We start from the raw sequence: 15,624 nt of genomic DNA on the forward strand, positions 1-15,624 counted from the left end.
CACATAACCCCTGTGCTAGCCTCTCTGCACTGGCTGCCTGTGTCTTTTAGAGTTAATTTTAAAATTCTTATGTTTGTTTTTAAATGCCTTCACAGTCTTGCCCCGCCTTACCTCTCTGAGCTTCTTCATCCCCACATACCCTGTCAGTCTCTCAGGTCAGCTGACCAGCTGCTCCTGGAGGTACCGAGATCCAGGAGGAAGCTCAGAGGGGACAGGGCCTTCTCTATTGTGGCTCCAAAATTATGGAATAATTTGCCCATTCACGTTAGAGAGGCCCCTTCACTGTCCACTTTTAAATCACGTCTTAAAACCCACTTTTATTCCTTGGCTTTTAACCTCAGTGAGACTTAGTTTCTCTTTTAATTGAAGTAGTTATTTAATTAATGATTTCACTCTTCTTTTATTTGGTTTTTATTTATATCTCATGTAATTTTATTTTACAGTTCCAATGTACAGCACTTTGCGTCAGCTGTGGTTGTTTTAAAGTGCTTTATAAATAAAGTTGATGATGATGATGATGAGTAGAGATGGTAGAGCCGACATTTTTTGTTTTTCACTTCCACTGACTTTTCTCCAATCCTGCTGTTTACACAGGTATGGGTGAACAGATTATAAAACAAAGCAGGCTTTGGTTGATAAATTTTAATCATGTTAATTATAAAGGGAGAAAAGGTTTCATGATGCTTCTGTAGATAAAAATCTGGCCAATTAGATCAATTACACCAGTCAGGGTTCAAATCAGGAACCTCTTGCTGTGAGGCAACAGTGCTACAGCCATTACATCACCGTGCTGCCGTAGAGTATAACAGGGGGTGTAGTCTGACAGGATATGGATGCTGTGGTGCAGTTTGCTAATGTAATGATGTAGTTTTTACAGAGTACAGGTGTAGCAGAGGAGTTAATCAGGTCATCGTGACAACCTGACCTGATTTTTCTTCTAGCTACGTGGTAAAAATAGGGCAATGTGTTCATCCGAGTCATTACTGCGAGACTGGAGTTTTTTCAGTGAAAAGCAGCAACACTAAAACACAGAGTGTGTCTGCGGTGCAGAGGTGGGCTCTGCAGGATATAACGTAACAAGGGAAACTTCTATCTGTGCTTCCTGTTCCAGCCCGGTCAAAATATACAGAACTAGACACTTCAAAGTGAAGTCACTGTTCCTGTGTGCGATAAAAGTATAGCCCTGCTTTCAGAGGCCACGTGGAGAGGTTAGGACTGAGGCTAATTAAAGAAAACACGCTCTTCCTGTGGCTGCTTCACATACAGAAGTGCCAGCCTCCACGTCTGAGCGTCAGGTTTGTTTAGTGACATACGAGCAACAAAGAAAACCACAGATGCAATTTCCTCTTGAGGGCAGCTTGTGCTTCAACTCTATTCATCAGTACTAATAATACCCTGGATTTCCACTTTCTACCATACTGATGATGAATACAAAAATATTTCAGTTAGATTGGCTTCCTGTTAATTCCAGAATTTAAATTACATTTTTGATCCTTGCATAAAAAGTCCTGAACGCTCTTAAAGACTTCACAGCATAATGTTACCCCTGTGGAGCACTTTGCTTTCAGGATGCAGGCTTATTTGGAATTTCTAGAGTTTCTAAACATAGAGTAGGAGGCAGAGCCTTCAGCTATTAGGTACCTCTTCTGAGGACCCAGCTCTCAATTTGGATTTAGGAGACAGGCACCCTCTCTGGATGATTTCTTTTTGGATAAATCTTCTAGTTTGGACTGGTTCTTGTCACTCTGAACGACCCCTTCAGCTATGCTAGCATAGTTTCCCACTGCAGGGGGACTTCCCATCATGCAATGAGCACCTCTTCTTCCTTACATGCCTCTATTGTCTACCCTCTCATGCAGTCTGTGTTTTGCGCATTCATTGTATGTTCTTCTGTTTTTTTATAAGTGCATTTACTTACAATACAAAGTGCGTAGAGGTGGATCTGTGTTTACACTGGGTCTCCTTAAGCTTTGATGCAATTTTGCTGCTGGATACAAAAATATCCCAGGAAAACTAAGGCTCGGGTGACAGTGTATTTTTTTTCCCCCAACACAGTGGCCTTTGGTAGCTTTTCACAGGTACCTAAAAGGTGGGTGGTGAAACAGTTGGGGTAACTATGGAAATTCTGCCCTGTTAAAGAGCCATGCTGCTGCACATCGGGCAAAAAGAGAGGGTGATAGAAAGTGAAAGTAAAGCCTCAGTAGAGTTAGAGCAAGAGAGGGTTCAAAACAAACAGTTCATCCATTAAGCAACAAAACCTGGCAACGAAAACTTTTTCTCCGCTTGTCTTCCAGCTCAAAGTCATCTGGTCATGTGTGTCGTTGTTTTGGGGCTTTTTGGTCTTTTTTTAATGTAGTAACTCATGTACAGTACAGCACGCAGGTAAAAATACCTGTTCAGCCAGCCAGCCGATGTGTTTGAGATGGGGGTGTGTGGAGGCTGAGGTCGAGGCCCCCAGGTAGGCGCTGATGTGAGCCAATGTCTGTGGCAGCAGGGCGGCAATGTTGGTGTGGATGGCAGTGAACCAGGTGTTGGCGGTGGGGCCGTCTTTACATCGCAGCACCACCGTGTGCTGGCCGTCTGGGGAATGGAGCTCTAACAGTCTGGATGAGAGAAAAGGGAATCATCAACTAGATCAGACTTCAATAATTATGATAACGATTAAAGGTCACTTTCTTTAAAATTACCTAACAATGAGCCGTAAAAGAATAGTGCAGTTTGGAAATGGAGGAAGTGATGGTAGCCACTAAAACCAAGTACCTTCTAGTGGGTTATTCATGATGAAGTTAAATCTAATTTCCTCAGTAAATAATCATTTAACTGCTGCATGCTGCAGTTTAGAGCTTTTAACTGCAGCTGGCATTCCTTAGTTTTGTGTTTCAAGCTGATGATTCAGAAATCCAGCTCACTCCTCGCTATAAAATTCCACCCACTCAGCAGTTATATTCACAAACACGCTTCGATCGATTCCCGCAGACTCGATTTGCAAAAGGGCGACTCACTGTTTATCTGAGCAACAATTAGGATTTGCATCATCTTTATGGAAACTAACTGTTAAAACTCAGATTATAATTCTTCCCCCTGTATGTTTGCCTGCTAAGACCTTTGTGGCAGGAATAGTTCAAACTTAAAAAACAGCGTTGAACAGAATCATAATGTGGCTGAAGGTGACAGATCAGCAGGAATCCCAGAGAATGAGTGCATCTCAATGCCATCCCCCATTGGTTGGGCACTTTCTTATAGCCTGCCCACCGTTGCTGCACAGCTGCACATGTGCAAGCTGCTTTGCAATGCACCTCCGCCTCAGTTCCTCCTTTTCATACCTAATCAAGGGGATGTCTGTTTTTGCTTTGTTCTCGCTGTTCTGTTTGTGCTGCCACCAAATATAAATGACAGATGAAGATAACAGTCCTCTTTGGAAGATATCGCTTGTGAATTTGACTTTTTTTTAATGCTTTATTAACTTATTTTGGTGACTCCGTTTAGTGAAAGGTGATACTACATTAACCTCTAAAATCCTTTTGTAATCAATCAGCTATCATTGCTGTATCATTGCTAATACCCTTTAGTATTTGGTAACAGGTGCATATACCTCAGTGCCTCTCTTGTGTGCCATTTCCTCAGACCTGTCTGTCCTTCTGAAATATCAAACTAATCAAATGGACGCAGCACTCGTTGTGTTACGCTTTGGAGCTGTAGTGGTAGAGCTTTTTAGAACTGCTACGATAACATCAGTGTGAGTGACTCAGTGTGGTTTTACTTTGGCAGTTTTCAGATCTCACTCTGACCTGGTGACGCGGCCAAGAAGGCTCATTGTGTTTCAAATTTCTCCCAAGTGTCTGTTATCCAAACAGCCAGACGTTTTTCATTCGCCCTGCAGATTTGCAGCTGTAACCGGCTGAATCTGGGCATGTTTTTTAAGGTGCAATTTTTAAACTATAACCCACCGGCTTAAAGGGAATAGGCCTTTTCTGCAGGTGCTGCTTTACTTGGACATTTTCCACCATTCTCCTATTTATTGCGCGATAAACACAGAGAAACATTTGTACTTCTGCATTCTTTCTTGGACAATTAGGTGAGTCCATTACTTGATTTGTCACTTTTTATTTCGCTAATTTTATGGAATTAAACTCTGGTAATAATTATTATTGTAATTGCTGAACAGCACCGGGGAAGAGTCTCTCCTCAGTTTTTGTTGCGTTGCACTAGAGAGACACGGGAGATTCTCATCAGCATGAATAGTGAATGCAGCGACACAGAGAACTGGCACTATACGGTGGATGCTAAGTCATGCAGAACAAACAGCCAGTGTGCAAGTCTTGTTCCCATGTCCGAGAACTTTCTGAACTAACGAGCTATCCCAGAGCCCGCGCTGAAGTAGCTGCACACTGCAGGACACCTACCCATTTATAATGACAACTTCATCCCCAAGTGTTGCTGTCAAACAGTTGGGCAGCCATAATTGGCCCATCAAAGACTAAATTCTGGACTTTTAACTCATTAATTTTACAGCTTTTTTTTTTTTTTTTTTTTTGGCCTGTCCCATTTGGCTCTTTTGCCATCAGAATTGTTGTCTAAAGGCAAAGAAAGATGCCCAACGGATTTACTTTACCAAACTGACCATCCCAGCCTTGCCGTAATGGTCCATTTGATTCACCTTTTATTGTTTATTTTATTTTCACTTACTGAATACGGGACAGACTTGACTGGGGGAAAGAAGGGGAGAAAGAAAGAGGGAAAGAGAAACAGCTGAGAAGAGGGACGGGGGAGAAGGGCAAAAGACAAAAACCAACAGAACGGGCAGAGAAAAAAAATGCATATATCAATCACCTGGATCACCTGCTGAGAAAGAAAAAAGAAAGCAAGCAGAAGAGAACAAGAGTAATAGAATAAACAACATCACAATGATATATGGGAATATGACAGTAAATACTAAATGTTAAACATTATTGTGCAGCACATAAGATCAACAGAACACAGTGTGCTTTGAGGTAGGAGCCAAAAAGGGTGTAGTTTGTGGGTGTGATCACCCGTGTGTACACCTGTGAGCATGGACGCGCTTGTTTTTTGTTTTTTTAAAAGGTTCCTTCATGTAATAATCTGCTAGAGGGTGTGGGGGGGCCACAGCCCCGTCCTCCAGGGCGTGAAGCAGGTGTGGATGAGATCAAAACTCCAGACATCCAGAGGCCCCCAGAACACAAGAGACCAAGGAAGACCAACAGAGGGGCAGCTGCGCCACTGTCCCGGAAAGAGCTGAGGAGAGTCCCAGATGAGGGCTCACTCAGCAGCCGCGGAGCAGAAGCCAGGGGGAGTTGCAGTGACGCGCCCGTGAGCTCCGCCGGCCCCCAGCTGTGCCTGAGTGACCGAGCCCCAGGCCGAGAGGCCGGGGGCACCCCACCTCCGAAGTGGCCCGAGCGAGCCCCAGGCTCCAGGCCCCGATAAGCGGCCGCCAAGGAGTGAGCCGGTGTGTACCTGGACGCCCATCCCCGGACACAAAGAACCACCAACGCACCGATGTCTGAGGGGGTCCGCCACTGGCAGGGGAAGTGGTGGTGGGTGGAGATAGGCCTCCAAACCTTGGAGGGCCTGAGATGTCCCCAGAGAGGTGGCGTCTGATACCCAACCTGACATATAGACACAGACATACAGGCACACACAGACACAAACATCCATTCCCACCCTCATGCTCTCATATGCACTCACTCCACACTCAACCAACGTGGAGACAGACATAAAGAGACGCTGTACACACGATCACACTCCCCAAGCGTACTCTACAAACCGGGTCTAGGTGCCCTCGCCCCTGGAGGGGGGAACTGCACCCAGACCCAGGTGGTGTTACCCTTTTCCCTGCGGTGGGGGGAGGCAGACCGCCCCGACTCCGCAGCAGCAGGAAGGCTCCACACTCCAGACCGCAGTCGGACGGCCAACTCCTCCTCCTAGCCCCCCCTGCTCCAGCAGGTCGCAGAGAACGGGGGTGAGAGAAGACTCCAAACCTCCCTCCACCCGCTCATTGTAATGTTGATGCATTTGTGTTCTAAGGTGCAATTAAAACCCAGGAGGGCATGGAGCTACCTGCCAGAGAGCAGCAGGTAAGCGCATAGTCCCTCCTGCTAGCCCTCAATGTCTACGTGTATTTAAAATTGAGAGGTGGGCAACGATGCCAGGGGTGGGGTGTACACCCTGATGGTACTTTGGACTCCGTGTATCGTGCCCACCCCCAAGATCCTATATGTATGTGTAATGAGAGTGTGAGTAATGTGAATGTCTAAGTTGTGGGATAAAATTGAGGCAGAGGCAGCCAGAAGGGGACAGAGGGGGGGGGGGGGGGGGGGGGGTAGCCTCCTCTGCACCCTGGTGACATACCCCTACTCCAAGGCCCTGCATGTGTGGGTGGTTGTGGGAAGAGGGAGGCAGCTGGAGATGGGGAGGGAAGGAAGGGAGGGGCAAGTGACCCCTCCCTGGGGCCAGCTCCCCCGCTGACCCCAGTAGGCACCCCCATACTCCGCGACCCGCCAGGGAAAGGGGGCCCAGGCCCATCCAGACCGGGCCCAGTGCAGCAGCGCCGCCCGGCCCCACAGAGCCCGGGACAGTCCACCCAACCCCACCACAGAGAAAACTGCACCCACCCCACCATCCACTCATCTTCCAGACTACATAAGACAATAAACACCCAGGCTGAGATCTTCCTCCACCTCTCCTGTATCTCCCCCTCCTGCAGAGGGAGCTCCTGAGGAGAGGAAAGCTCCTGCAAGATGTGACAATCTCCCCCACCAGTTGAAGAGCCCCCCAGGTGGCTCGACGCACCGGCGGCACCCTGCTCCAGGGCTGGGCCCCCATGCACCCACCCGCCCACAACCCCGGCAAAACACCAACCAGGACCCAAGCCCCCGAGGCCCGGTCCGGGTCCCAGCCCAGAGACGGAGCGCCCCCAGAACCTCACGCCCATCCCGGACCCACCCAGGGCCAGCCAGGCTACCAGGTCAGTAACCCACGTCCGTCAGCACAGACCCTCCCCTATTTTACAGCTTTTCTTACTGATAAGACCTCCCCCATTGCCAACCATACTTTATGTGAATTAAATAAAACGGTTTATAATTACAGGACAGCTATCAGAACTAATTCTGAAATTTTACACATGTATTTCTTACAATTCAGTAGATACAGTAAAGAGTGTCAGGGGTGGGGCACTGCATGCATGCATATATTGGCGGCTTCTAGTTTTTAAACTTGCCCAACCTGACTCAACAATGGCCTTATTACATGGAACAGCCCTGTGTTAGGATTAGCTCAGCCAAAACTGCAGCAAATCCATAGTTAGAACTTTTCTTCACTTTTCACTTTCCTTCTATTTGCAAACAGAGTAGAAAGCATTCGGAGACGCACGGAGCAGGTGGATGGAGGCCGCTGTGCTGAGAGCTGAGCTCCTTCTATAACCATCTAAAGGAAATGCCCTCTGTTTGACATTAACCAGGCCCAGGAGCACAACAAAGAAAAACAGAACTTGTTGGCCAGTGTTGGGAGCATTCTGTATATACACAGGTCTCCTTATTTGAAACATTGGCCATGTTTGGTGAAAGCATTCGCCGCTGTTGATATATATCTGAACAGTGGTGAATCCTTTCGCTAAATATATGACAAAAACTAAGGAAAAGCATTGCAGGCTCACTTAAATATTCACAAAGACACAGGAGTGTGTCTGTCGTGCTTTTTATCTCTTTATAAAACAAACATTCCAATCTAATGAACAGAGGTTAGGCACTGAAAACGATTACACACCCAACCACACCCAACCTCCCACATACACAGGTATTTCCCTCACACACACACACACCTGTTCTCCAGGTCTGGCATGGTGAGGTTTCTGCAGATGAAGCACATCTTCAGACTGATGACCTTTCTGTCTTTGGATGAGGAGGAGCTGCTGCTGTGTTTGGGCGACCCTGAGTCATCGCTGCCGCTGTAGCTGGGTGACTGTGGGCGGACGCCGTCCCACGGCAGGTCAGCCACCAGGGATGGCTTCTTGAACAGTGGAGAAACCTCACGGATGTACTTCACTGTGGAGTAACAATAGAAGAAGCACATCAACCAATGAGGTTGTTTTTATTTTGCGTAGTTGTTATATTTTTTTTTTACCCTTTTATTACATTATTTCAGCATATTTATATTTTTATGTTATCTAAGGTAGATTTAATTATGCTTTAAGTTTTATTTACTTATATTTTATTTATTTCATCTTGATCTTAGTGCAAACTGTGGCACCATTAATCAAGAGAAAATCAAATATATGAGATGGACATTTACCCCTTCTTTTTCATCATCGAATAAACCAATCATGTTGCTGTTTTTGAGAAGCTGAATGTAAAATAAGCTAAAATAAGACAGATGCTTGGTTGCGATATTTGGAGTGGCCATCTTTAACCCAAACCATAAGGAATCTCTGGGATGTTTTCTGAAAGAAGTCAGCTTTTAACCTGCTTCTGAAAACACGCGTGGAGAGCACTTCTTTCAGCCTCAGGTTTGGTCCTGTATTTATCCAACCTGATATCCAACCTGATGTTTTGAACATAATAACATCATATTTTGGCCGAGAACCCAGAGGCCGTCTTTATTCTTTAAAGTGGTCTCCTGCATGAAATTATCTTAGAAAAACAGGACCTGACTCGGCCGTACGGCTTCGAGGTCAGCTGTTTGTAATAAAAATCACTTTTGCTCCGATGTGATGGATTCACTTTCCAAATTTGGACTTTTGCCGCCTTCTCACCCCCACCTTGCCTTCACTTATTCTTCTTCATCCGTTTTATCCTCCTGTGCGAATGAACACTACATTTGCTCCGTGTTCAGTCCTGTGCATGCTCTCGTAGTCCATTTGTGTGCAAAATTAGTGAGTATGGGAGCTAAAAGAGAGAGTCTGGAGTGTATGTTGGACAATGAGTCGGTCTGCTCTGCATGAAACCTGAGACGAGGCTCTCGGGAGGTGAGGTCATTCTTGAATGTAGACCAGGATATTAGGATTGTGAAGGTATGCATGCGCAAGAGAGACCTACAATGGTTCAAGAGAATGTGAATCCAATGGCTCAAAATTATGAACTGAGGTATGAATAAATATTCATGACAGCTTTAATACTTGAACAGTACACACTGACAGTGAGAAGCTGGTAAACCTATTTAGCAATCATCTAAGAAAGGCATCCAAAGATTTAAACTTTATAAATGAGTCAGATTTTTAGGAAATGTAAAGAGTAATCAGCTGACTTGGTTATCTAAAAGTATAAACTGTTGATGGGCTTAAAGATATGGGTTGTTAAAAATTTAAATTTAAAAGAAACTGAAAGAGAAAACGAGCAGCAAAAACTGCATGACAGATATTTAAATAAGCTGGCTAAAAAATGGATGTGGCAGCTGAAATTCAAATAAAAGCATTTAAATGTTGAAGAATAAACACAAAAGACCTTAAATAATAAGTTATACAGTTTGACTGCAGATTAAAAAGCAATACATGACTGAAATTTATGGATGCATTATGAAAAAGTTAAAAGTAATGAATAAGTACTTAAAATATTCAAGAAAAAGCTAAAGCTGTGTATAAATAATCATTAAAGTTGTCGTTTCAGTTGTTCTCGACGTCTGGCTAAAATGTCCAGCTTCTCTCACTGCTATTGCAAACTAAATAAATACATAAATAAATAAAATGACAACACAGATATGATCTTACAGTGTCAGTGAAACTGCATGTTTCAGAGTGGTGGGGTACCGGAAGCTTGAAGGTGGAAAACCACTAGAGTGCCTGTGTGTGACCCTGAATCACTCAGTGAGATACAGATTGACTGATATGTAGGTGCAAAGCATGCTGCACGGTGACTGTGTACATTACACGTATGAGTCAGAGGGAAGGGTGGAGTGGGGAGTAATGCTAAGGCAAGAGCAAAGACCAGCCATCCTAACCACACCACCCACACCAACACGGTCTGGGGCCATTTCTGCAAACCTAAGTGGTTTGGACTAAGTAGGAGAGTGTGAAAGCATTCCTGAATGCCAGTGTTTATGTGTGAGAGTTCTAGAGAAATGCATGTCTCTGCTGCAAAGCCCCACTCTCACACTAATAATCAGATTTGGTGCAGAGATGTTCAGCCAAGATATTTTCCGTCAGCAGACCCTGGTCTCTTTGTGGTTCTGCATGTTTATATCTCTGCATGTGAACATCTCACTGTGGATCACCGGGCTGTGATTGTCTGTGTGAACGTCTCTGTTTCCTAACAGCAGCTTTCTTTCTTGAACTGTAGACAGCGACAGAAAGCATGCAAGCTGTGGAAATTGGCTTTTTTTTTGGGTGCTGCTACCGCAGTCATTTGGTAGCCTCTTCTCATCCACATCAAACAGAGCCAGTGCAGAAGGTTTGATCATCTAACCCCGATGTCTCCTGGAATCGTCCCAGGTGAAGCGTTTCAGGCATATCCAATAGAGAAAAGGCTCCAGGACATACCAGAGAGATCATGTCTCAGCCCAGAAGAGCTGGAGGTGCTGGATCTCTGTTTAGACTGCAGCCACCATGAATCAGGCTCAGATAATCAACAGAGAATGAACCGGTGGACACTACCTAATCAACAAACAGCAAATATTCACGTCCAGCTCCATCGATCTCTGTGACGGGAGGAGGAAAATCTTATAAGCCAAAGTCCCATCTCATCAATTAAATGGTGCTGCTTCTTCCTGCCAATGGAACTTGCACACTAACTCTTATTAATGATTTCACTCCAGACCAAAGCAGCAGGATGAACGCAGATTCAGCCAAACGTGTCCAAACACACTGGACGACATCTGATCAGAACACACAGCAAAGTCACCAAAGAGCTTTTCATCCTGAACAGGCAGAATATCTTCAACTGTCCGAGTCAGTCATGTCAACTCAGCCTACCTGAACTGCAGGCTACACGTTGACCAGACGAGACCAGAACAAGTCGAGACCAGAGCATCTCAAGTGTCCTTCAGATCAGTTCATTTCATTTATCAATATTTGTTTAAGGTACTGTGGACCAGTAGAGACCATTTTCCCTGTCAGTAATAAAAAAATCTTGCTCTTGGCTCTTTAAACAAACAAAGAAAATGGGGGACATGAAAGCAAATGTTTCCTTTGCAATATCAGAGTGTTTCACAATGATGTCAGCTCTGTGTTAAAGGGTTCATCTTTATCTTCTTTATGCATGAGAACCAGCAAGGTTCACGTAATAGATCTGTACACATTTTTCCTTTTCTTGAACTTCTAAATATTGATCTTTTCAGTGGATTTAAGGTGTCTGATGGCCAGCTTCTGCAAATCAGATACATTTTCCCTTATTAATTATTTTTTTGAGTTTTTATTTGTTTTCATGAACAACAAACAATAACAATTACTGACATCCTTGGTAAAAATCAGTGTATTATACAGTCAGTATGATATGAGGCTTGTAGTCTAAAGCCCTTTGAGTGTCCGGTAAGATTAGAAAAAGACTAAATAAATGCTAATGCATAACATTAGGATAGCTGAAGCCCAGTGAATTGTTCTGTCTTAAGCACAGCTTAAAAACAAAACGACAACAACAAAAAACCCCATCAGAATCATTTTAGATCCACAGTGTGTAATCTGCTTGAGGTCTCCATTTTAAAAATCTGACCAGATTCTCATTGGTGTGTCTGCCCTCCTGTTCTCCTAGCCTGTCCCTGCAGCTTGATAAAACTTCCATGAAATATAGACCTTTAATTTAAGCCACGCAGTGCATAGAGCAGCTGTGCCCGGTGGATTCCTGGGGTAACGACTGAAGAACTTAGTGACATATGCCATATAAATATTACATCTGTATATGTATGTGGCATTCCCATTCAGCAACGAATGATGTTGCTGATGGTGCGTAAGCAGAGGCCTGGCGGACCGCTGGGTTTGTAATAGCTGGCACACACCCTGAAACCCGAACTCTCTACCCACAGGAACCTCACACAAAGATGGCAACAGCTACGGCCAAAATGTTTAGAAGACATAAATTACACCGAAGCTGAAAAGAGACTAAAATTTCTCAAATGACCAAAAATCCAAAACTAAATCAGGGGCCAAAAGTCATACTTGAAGATAGTCCACTCTGACAGACTTCTTGTGTTGGGCATGGATCATTGGCCGTAACAGGACAGGGTAGGATGGGATAGGATAACCAATGTTTTCAGGAATTTAACAATTTTTTATATTGGAATAAACTTGAGAGTATCTGATACACTCTCAGACAGAAAAAAGGATCAAAATTATAGCAATGCAACTGAGATAGAACTATTATAATTCTCTTATGAACTAACAGATATAATAACAAGGTTGAAAAGTCCAGCCATACTTATGTTTCAGCTGCAACAAACCACTATATAGATAATAATAATAATTTGTCTTAATTAATCTGTACTTTTGTTTAATCCAAAAAAAAGAGACATTAAGCCCCACATATTTTTCCAGAACCCAATCCAACATCCTTAAAATGCTGGTTTTGACCAACCATCTCTCCCAAAGCCGGAGATATTCAGTTAAGCAGCAAATTCCCAAAATAGTTGTGGTTTAATTCTGTTTTGACTAATGGTTGCAGCTCTAATCTCCATGCACTTTTGAAATTAAAAAGAAAAACATGCAAATATTAAGGGACGAATAGATGACGATGGAATAGACCTGAAATGCTGATCTCCATCTCCATTGTGTGTAATTAAGTTGTTGTCCGGCTGCAGTGAAGCTTGTGAATGCTCTGTTGTGTAATACATTGGCACTGTGGGCCACTGTACATCTGCTTCTATTCAGTTTTCCTTGTGTGTGTGTGTGTGTGTGTGTGTGTGTGTGTGTGTGTGTGTGTGTGTGTGTGTGTGTGTGTGTGTGTGTGTTTTTGGCCGAAATGAAAGGCCTTGCAGTGGCTGCACTCTTTGATGTAGCCATCATCGCTGGTTGTTGTCTCTCTTTAAAGCTGAGATGCCACAAACAAGCTTTACCTCTTGTGCAGTTTCCAGCTGCTGCGATGTCACCACATTGTTACTCTTGGCTGTAGCCTACTGGCAGATACATATTTCTCTGAACTACTAATTATGCAATCCACTATACAGCTGAACATGAGGCATGACAGCAGATTCAGAGATCTTTTGAGAGCTTTCTGCAGCACACTGTGTATGTGGAAGCTCGTGCATTACAAGTCCTGATAATGTTGTGTTGTAAATTATGGTGCTTTTAACAGGTCACTGCAATATGCGCGCGTGAACCACCTCTGCAAGTCCAGTTACAAAATATTAAGATGGTGACTGCAAAAACACTCAGCTCGAACCTTCTGTGACTTCACTAACCGATGGGTGATGTCAGCCTGGCTACCTCCACCCCTTATATAGAGTCCATGGCCAAGACCAATTAAAGACCAGCAACTCCTAAATCAACGTTCCAAGTCAAGACCACCTAGTACAAACTCTTGGCGGAGACAGGTGGGTTTTCCAAGTATCTGTTATAGATTGGTTAAAAAGATTTTCCCCTCCTTCCGTTTTTCTGCCAGAAATAATCACTCTTCCTCTTCACAGTCTGCAACTTTGTGATAAAACACTGTCTTCCTTTTCTATCGTGGCAGGCAGATTCAGTGCTGTCTGCCTCTGCTTCGGTGCTGTTGGATGAACTCATTAGTTCTGTAGACCTGTCGCTCAGCTCCACTTCTGCTTTTAATTAGGCCTATGCACAGAGGACTCTCGCCTCTGTTCATGTATCGGTGCGTCTGTATGTTTCTACACTAACGTGTGTGAAGGAAATTCCCCGGAGATGCCGACCAACATCCCCGTGAGTCTGGCTCATCTGCCTCTCTTCATACCTCACTGCCTGCAAGGAAAGAGGATGCACGGGAAAAAATAACATGTAGAAGAGAAAGAGTCTGACTCGACACATATTTGGTTGTGGCAATAGTTGTGGTACAAAGCTACCAGAGAACTACTCTTCTTTACCACACACACACACACACACAGAAGTAATCATCTCATGGTATGGCTGAAATAATAGCTTACAGAGCAGCAAGTCACTCAGTCAGACCCCAGCCTCTGGATTTTCCCCCCAAACTGCCCAGAAATTCCCCTGTGTTTTGGCCAGCAAACCTCTCCACACTCGCTTTTGTCTCACTCACTCTTACTCTCTAAACTCCGCTGCTAAGTTGCCTTTCTGTCTGTCCTGTTTTCCTCAGTCTTTCTCAATCTTATTCTTCTTTCCACACATCTTTCACAGTCCCACCTCTAGTTTTTCACCCTCTCTCTCTCAATTTCTTCCCTCGAGTGTTTCTGCCAGAAACATAATGAGAACAATGTGTCAGAAAGCAGATCCAACAAAGAGTGTGCGCACACGCGTGTTTCTGTGTACGATGTTCTCATGCAGTCATGTCTCCAGAACACACAGCTGCAGTTACACTAACATGTATGAATAATTCTATTTTTTAACTAGTTGCTGATGGTTATGTACAAAGGGCTAAAAGAACAAGTCAATACCAACAAGATTGTAGCTAAATCTACGGTCAAGTCCAGAGTCAAAAAACAAGTCAAGAGCAAGTATTCTTTCAAAGCATCAAAAACTCAACAGTATGAAGTCAAGTTGTATATTCAGAGTACAATCCAAGTTTAAAAATCAAGCTAAGAACCAGTAAGCTCCAAGTCAACTCCCACTACAAAAGTGCCAAAACTTCAGCTAATACGAAAGAGTGCCACGTCAAGTAACAGTTAAAACCAACAGTTCAAAGAGCCATTCAAACCTATGATCAAACCAAAAGTTAAATAAAGTGAAGTCAAGACCAACAGGTCACAAGTTTAGTCCTTGGGGAACTATAAAGCCCAAATCACATCGCGAATTTAGTCCAAAAACTCCAAGTCAGGCTCAAAATACCCAAAGTCAGGACCAACAAATCGCCCCAAGTAAAATATAAAAAAAAAAACAGAGTCATGATGAGCGAGTTCCAAAATGTAATATCAACAAAGTCCCAAAAGTGCTGATGTCCTACTCACATTCTTGCCAATGAAAGAGTCAAACTCATAATAAATGTTATAGTAGAAAAATATTTTATATCATAAATCATTTGAATTAGTGTTTATTTTAAACATTTGAGTCTTTGATTTCAATTTGCCATTTCCACAGTGATGATAGGTACTGCTTTAACATTTAAGGTTGCCTTTAGCTATTGGAGGCAATGCTGTCAGTACACAGCAATCATTTATGCTAGAGCTGGGCGATATGAGATTTTTTCATATCACGATATGTTTTTTTCATTTCAGGCGATAACGATATCTATCACGATATAAGCCAAATAACTATATTTGTAAGATTTAAATGTGCCGTTGCTCACAAGTAAAATGTGAAATAATCAGCAGCTTGTTTTTATTTAAATATTTATTTCCCATAATAAGTTCAACAGGGTAGATGTACTTAAGGAACATGAGACTTTTTCAGATAAATAAAGGCAAATATTGCAAACTACACAAAAGGCAGCCGCTAAAGCGTTTAAGTTTCAAAACAGAACAAACGAAACAGACTACTAAATTGTCAGTTCCACTTAGAAACAAAATATTAATTCTAAAAATAAATCTTAGTTTGTTTTACAGAAGAACAGACAAAACTGACTA

The 15,624-nt window shown here is 43.5% G+C and overlaps 1 protein-coding gene across 1 annotated transcript in view; it reads right to left on the reverse strand.

Annotated features, from left to right (window-relative positions):
- Window positions 1-15,624, reverse strand: part of sntb2 (syntrophin, beta 2) — a 36,684-nt gene that overhangs the window by 10,131 nt on the left and 10,929 nt on the right. The window contains exons 2-3 of the mRNA XM_086301954.1: window positions 7,835-8,057; window positions 2,393-2,603 (exon numbers count right to left, since the gene is read on the reverse strand). Of these exons, the coding sequence (XP_086158080.1) occupies window positions 2,393-2,603; window positions 7,835-8,057 (434 nt within the window). The remainder of the gene's footprint in view (window positions 1-2,392; window positions 2,604-7,834; window positions 8,058-15,624) is intronic.

This window comes from Aulonocara sp. 'chitande type north' Nkhata Bay, linkage group LG7, assembly GCF_057382095.1.
Source record: "Aulonocara sp. 'chitande type north' Nkhata Bay isolate Kocher_YH1m ecotype deep benthic linkage group LG7, A_spYH_male_GT1.1, whole genome shotgun sequence".
NCBI classification, from domain to species: Eukaryota; Metazoa; Chordata; class Actinopteri; order Cichliformes; family Cichlidae; genus Aulonocara; species Aulonocara sp. 'chitande type north' Nkhata Bay.